The 6,408-nt window shown below is 52.9% G+C and overlaps 1 protein-coding gene across 1 annotated transcript; it reads right to left on the minus strand.

Annotated features, from left to right (window-relative positions):
• Positions 1 to 3,207: 3,207 nt before the first annotated feature.
• On the minus strand, positions 3,208 to 5,706 carry DRD5 (dopamine receptor D5). Its single transcript, XM_033106818.1, has 2 exons — positions 5,550 to 5,706; positions 3,208 to 5,440 (listed from the first exon to the last, which is right to left on the minus strand). Exon 2 carries the CDS (start codon positions 4,751 to 4,753, stop codon positions 3,341 to 3,343), a length of 1,413 nt encoding a protein of 470 aa, XP_032962709.1. The 5' UTR covers positions 4,754 to 5,440; positions 5,550 to 5,706; the 3' UTR covers positions 3,208 to 3,340.
• Between the last annotated feature and the right edge of the window lie 702 nt (positions 5,707 to 6,408).

Raw genomic sequence — 6,408 nt, forward strand, 5'->3', positions numbered from 1 at the left:
TTATGCATTTGCTGACTGGGGACGCCCTGGCAGCGCCTCTCACCACCACAGGGCAGTTTAGATTAAAAACTCCATGGCCAGGCTGCCCAGGTTCAAGTGCAGCTCGGCCCCTCGTGAGCTATGTGACCCTGGGCTAGTTATTTAGCCTCCTCATGCCTTAAAAGGGCATTACCTGAGGTGGCACGTGAGTAGCACCCTGCACAGGACAGGTCTCTGGAGTGCCTGCTGTTACCGCTGTTAGTGTTGCTAGCACTGACCCTTCATAGCCCTCCAGCCGCACGGGCCACCTCCTCTTCTCCCAGAGTGTCCAGCACAGTCCCATTTCCTGGTCTTGGCACTTGCCATTCCCTCCGCCTGGAGCACTCTTCCTCCTGGACACCACCATCGCTCCGACCCTTCCTTCTTCATCTGGGTCTCTCTTCTTCGTGCCTCTTCAGAGAGGCCTTCCTGGACCACCTTAAATAAACAGCTGCAGCATCACTCCCTTCACTGTGTTTTCCTTTGCATCAGGTCAATAACCACTGCCTGACACGACAAATCGGAGTCTGTGCAGCACAACGCACTGCAGTACAGTGTGGTACAGGAGGGTCCGTCTGCTTGTCTCCCTCCCATTAAAATACAAGTTTCAAGACTTCAGAGCATTTGATTGGCAGCTATATTTCTAGGACAGGGCCTAGTACATGATAGGTGTAAATAATTATAATGAATGATATTTTGCAGAAGGGGTTTCCAAAGTCCTCACATAACCCATTTTTTCCTGACACAGAAATTATTTGATCTGGGGCCTTGAATAACATTTGCCAGGAAAGATTCTGCTTCTAACAACCTGTCCTTTAGAATAGAACAGCTGCACTTTAGAGACTTCCAGATCATTTGGAGTTTCTCAAACTGTGTTCCCTGCCACCGTAGTCTCCAGAGATCCAGTAAGAAGCAATTCCACCAAACAACGATTCACAAGGTCAAAGACATTGGAAAACAATGCAGAATTCTCTCCTGCCTGGGGATTCACCGTGACTAAGACAAGTTCCAAGAAGTCCTGTAGAGAAAATAGATACTGTGTCTGGGTTTGCTGAACTCACTTCACCCTAGACCCCACCCATCAACATCTGCATCATGAAGCACTATTTGGAAAACTGCTCTAGTGCAAGTCTTTTAATTTACAGATGCAGACAAAAGGTGAAGCCCAGAGAGGTTAATTGACTCATTCAAGGTCACACAGCCAGCCATCTCCTGAAACAGGGCAGGGAGCTCTTCACTGATGTTCCCTAATGGTCCACTTAGCTATCGGTTCACAAGAGGTCAAATATTGAACACAGACCTCAGATTCCAACATTGGTTGGTCTAAATCATAAATGAAAATGAATGTACCAGATAGGATTTGCTTTCAATCTCACTCTTCCAGAAATAGTCATTCATTCAACAAATATTTGTTAAGCATTATGTGCCAGGTACTGCACCTTTTGCAGTGAATGACACATGGCTGTTCAGTAGACTGACAATAAAATTATCCCAATAGAGGCCAACATTGATTGAAGTGTCCTTGATAAGCCTGCTTCAAAGTAGGATCTGACTGTGAGAAATTACATATTCACATTGCATTTGCTTCCATTAATAATGCTCCCATTTAGATCTAATAATGGTAAGAATCCGCTCTAGCTGGAATTGTTCTGAAATAACATTCTCCCCTTCACACCTTCCAAACTGCAGAAGACAAGCAAACAGATTGGGATTCGTTGCATCTTTTTGTGGAGCATCTCCGTCAACAGATTTTCCAATTTCAAGTTCATTCGAATTTCATCTCTGGCTCCTGCATCTTAGTTAAAATGCATTCTTTCATTTCCTACTGTCTGCAAATTAAAATGCCTATGTAAAAGTGGGATTTGTTTTTTTACAGCATATCAACTCACGCATTTCAAAGCCCTTCAGAAAGTTTGGTTGATCAAAAGTCACGTAACTTGAAAACACTGTAGATTTGAAGTTGAGAAAGATCTAGCTATTCTTCTGTATGATCCTCTCACTGAACTGATAGGCTTCTGTCTAGGAATCGGAAGAATTGTTTTATGTTACGTTATTTTAACAAGAAGATTCTAAATCAGAAAAAAATAAATCAGAATTCCAGGCTTGACCTTCATATATGATGTCATGGCATTAAAAGCTAGCTTTCAGCACGGACTCAAGACAGATGTATCTAATTTTTTAAAAATCTGAGAAATTGGAAGCTTTTCACTGTCCCTTGCCCTGTATGCATCTTTAAGGCCAAACGGTCTGTAAAGAAAATAAACGTGTGCTTCTGCACCCAGCGAAACTCTTCCCTGTTTTTAAAAGATGCTTTTGTGGTTTCTCCAGGAGCCCTCCTCAAAACCAATCCGGCAAAGCAAAGATAATCACCCCGTAACACACATAATTTGTGTTTATTAGACATCAGAACGAGTCAGGAAGAAGTCCTCAGCTGTAGTAAAGACACAAAGAGAGCAAAAGCTGCAGGAACACGAGGCCACAGGAAGCAAGATACAGGAGAGCCACATGGTCCCATCAGCACTACACACACACACTGAACCTGTCATTTAAAAATCAACCCAAGCTCAAGTCACTGAGCAATCTATTTGCTTAAAATGGGAGGGGAGAGGATATTTTTTAAACACCAAATCCCACTTTTTTTAAAGGACCAAACACCACCTCCTTCCTCTTCTCTAAAAGAGATACCTTTTGCCAGACTGGGGTATATCTGACCGGCTTTGTTCCAACCTCCTCTGCCCATTGTTTCAACAACAAACCAGTCAGGAAAGGGTTCTAAGTACAATGGCTACTACACAGAGACAGAGGAAAAGTGATACACTGAGCAGCACTGAAAATGTGTGCATACGTGTGGAAGCATGTGAGTGTGTGCCTGCATGTATGCATGTGTGTATGCATGTGTACATGCATGTGTGTGAGAGCGTGCACATGTATGTATGTACATGTGTGTGCACGTGCACAAATGTGTGCACACATGTGTGCATGTGTGTGTGCGTGTGTGGGTGTGTGCATGTGTGTGCATGTGGGTTGTGCATGTGTGTGCGTGTGTGTGCCTGTGTGTGCATGTGTGTGTGCATGTGGGTGTGTGTGCCTGTGTGTGCATGTGTGTGTGCATGTGGGTGTGTGCGTGTGCATGTGTGTGCGTGGGTGTGGGTGTGTGCATGTGCATGTGTGTGCATGTGGGTGTGTGTGTGTGCGTGTGTGCATGTGTGGATGTGTGTGCATGTGTGTGCACATGGGTGTGTGCATATGCATGTGTGTGTTGCGCATGCCTGTGAATGTCTGTGATGTTATCCAGACCCAGGAGGAGCATTTCTTGTGCAGTTTAATGGAACCCACTTGGGGTGAAAGGCGTGACTTTGCCTAATAAAATGTCCCCCTCACAGTCCAGCTCCCAGAGAGACTCGGCAGCATGGTCACCATCTGGGGACATCTGAGAGATCCGGGACATAGGATCTAAAGGGCCCTCCTCCCCTTCGTGCACCTCCCTGTCCCCCAGGGTCACGGCGCTGGGGATCTCGTGGATGTAGGTAGCCGCCATCTCCTTGTGGAAGACGGTGTCCTGATTGTAAGAGATGAGCTCATTGCTGATGTTCACTGTCCCCACCGGGGTGCGGGTGCAGAGGTGGCTGCACCCCAGCAGCTGGGCAAACACCTTCCGGAAGTCCGCATTGAAGGCATAGATGATGGGGTTGAGAGAGGAGTTGGCCCAGCCGAACCAGACGAAGACGTCGAAGGTGGTCTCGCTGATGCAAGGGAAGCCCACCCTCGGGCCCTCGGGGTGTCTGCTGCAGAAGGGGACCATGCAGTTAAGGATGAAGAAGGGCAGCCAGCAGCACACAAAGACCCCCATGATCACCGACAGGGTCTTGAGGACCTTGGTCTCCTTCTTGATGGACGCTCGCAGGCTGCTGTCTGGTGCGCAGGCCCAGCGGCTCCGGCGCTCCACGGCCCTCTCCAGGGAGGAAATCCTGCGGATCTGCACCTGGGCGATGCGGTAGATGCGCGTGTAGGTCACGATCATGACGGCCACCGGGATGTAGAAGCTGATGAGCGAGGAGGAGATGGCGTAAGTTTGATTCAGGCTGGAGTCACAGTTGTCTGCCCTCATCTCTGGCTCTCCCGATTCGTTCCAAGGCGTCCCGTTGGCCAGGTTGGATGGTGGGTCCACCCCACCCCAGGAGCCTGCCTTGTCCCTGTGCCAGTGCAGCTGGACTGGGATGAAAGAGATGAGGATGGACAGGGTCCAGGTCAAGCCGACCATGACCAAGGCCACGCGCCGGGTCATCTTGCGCTGGTAGCAGAAAGGCCTAGAGATGGCCCAGTAGCGGTCCACGCTGATGACGCACAGGTTCAGGATGGAGGCTGTGGAGCACATGATGTCGAAGGCCACCCAGACGTCGCAGAAGGCCCCAAAAGGCCAGTAACCGGCCACCTCAGCGACCGCCTTCCAGGGCATGACCAGCAGTGCCACGAAGAGATCGGACACCGCCAGAGACACGATGAAAACGTTGGTCATTCTGGCGCGCAAGTGGCGGTTTCGCACGATGGCCACGCACACCAGCACGTTGCCCAGCAGGGTCCACACGATGAGCAGCGTCAGGAGGCCAGCGGTGACCACCTGCGCCGGCCCCAGCGGCGCTGCCCCCTCCGAGCCCTCCGAGGCGCCTCCATGCGCAAGCTGCTGCTGCCCGAACCGCGCCCGGTACGCGGTGCCATTGCGCCCGGGCGGCAGCATGTCGGGCTTGGAGCCAGGGGCGGTCTGCGTGTGCTCCCAACTTCAGCCCTGCACCCCCCGGGCGGCCCCATCGGGCACCCGGGATGGGGTGGCACGCTGGGACCCGCGGCTAAGGGATCCCCAAGCCCCGGGGGGCGCTCACCGTGCGCTGCGCCGGGGCCCCGGGGGCCCCTTTAGCCTCGAGTGGCTCTGGGTCGGTAGCCGCGTTGCGTCCCTGTAGTGCTGGCGCTGGGGACAGGAAGCGACCGGGGCCCACGGAGCTGTTCCCGGGAGCCAGGAGCAGCGCGCCAGGAAGCGGCGGAGGCTGTGTCTGGTTCGCAGCCGGAGAAGCAAACAGCGAGCCACCACCGAGGGGGCGGGGGCCGGGAGCGGGCAGCGCCTGGGGAGCGCTGCCGCGCGGCTCTGTCCGGGGCTGCTCTCAGGGCCGGCGCTCACGCCCCCGCGCCTCCGCGCTCTGCTCTTTCTCGCTCACCCACCCTACTAGTGCGGGAGCGCTCGCTCTCCCGCGCACTGGCCTCACCTGTGCTTTAGCGCCTTCTCCGCGCCCCGCCCGCCGGAGTCTGGGGGAGAACCTGCAGGTGGGACAGGCGCCCCAGGGCCAGACTCTCGCCTAGTGCTGGAAAGAACGCTCCCCAGGAAGACGAAGAGGTGCCTGGCCCAGCCTGGATGCCCTGGCCTTAGCCACGTCTGGGGAACAGGAAGGTGGGGTAAGGATGGGGGAGGGGGGAGCACTGGCTGCGAGTCTGGGAAGGAGAACTTGTAGGATAAAGAAGGTGACTTTGGATGGCTCACAGACCTGAGTCCCAATCCGGACTCTATTCCTGGCTGTGTGATCTTCAGCGCACTACTTGACTTCTCTGGGCCTTGGTTTCCTCATCCACAAATGGGGGTAAGGATTACTTCTCTGCCGGGTGGGGTAAGGCTTCAGGGAAGCCATCTAGGGAAGACGTGCAGGAAGTGGTGTCTGCTAGAAACAATTTGTCGTCCTCGTCCTCCCCCCTCCCCCCCCACACACAGGCACTCTCCTAAGATTGGGGCTTCACCTGACCTCTGGGAGAGTGCTCTTCCCCCTCCCACCCCTAACCTGGGGAGATTTGCACTTGGGGGAATAATTTTGGGTGAACCCAAAAGATGCGGAGGAGGAAGGGGGCCCCCAACAGTTGGGAGCCTCCTCCCTGCAGGACACTGTCACACTTTCTCTTTTTTAGCCTTGAGAGGGATGGATTAATATCTCAGTGCTTAACAGAAGAGGAAACTGAGGCTTTGAATGGGTGGTCAAAGTCCAAAAATTAAAAAAAAAAAAAAAGAGGAGAATGGTGGGGAAACACTGGGGAGGGAGAGCAGCATTCCAGGATCTCACCACGCCTCCCCAGCGAACAAGTTCCCTTTGTGAACCGCCAAGACTGCAAGTGTTAACCTCCGCTGGAGAGAGATGAATGCGGCGTTAACGTGCTGAGACCTGCTGTGAAGTCTAGAAACGGCTGGACCCTCAACCCCGTGTCCTTGTCTCTCTGCTCAGGCCCACCCTCCCCCATCACTGTGGTCCCACCTGTACCCTGGATAGCACCTAGGTGTCCCCGCTTCTCACACTCAGCCAGCTCAGCCTTAAACAGCCCTTTCCTTTCAAACCTTCTCCCCTTGCTGTGCTTTGCTGG

The sequence above is a fragment of the Rhinolophus ferrumequinum genome, chromosome 5, assembly GCF_004115265.2.
Source record: "Rhinolophus ferrumequinum isolate MPI-CBG mRhiFer1 chromosome 5, mRhiFer1_v1.p, whole genome shotgun sequence".
Lineage (NCBI taxonomy): Eukaryota > Metazoa > Chordata > Mammalia > Chiroptera > Rhinolophidae > Rhinolophus > Rhinolophus ferrumequinum.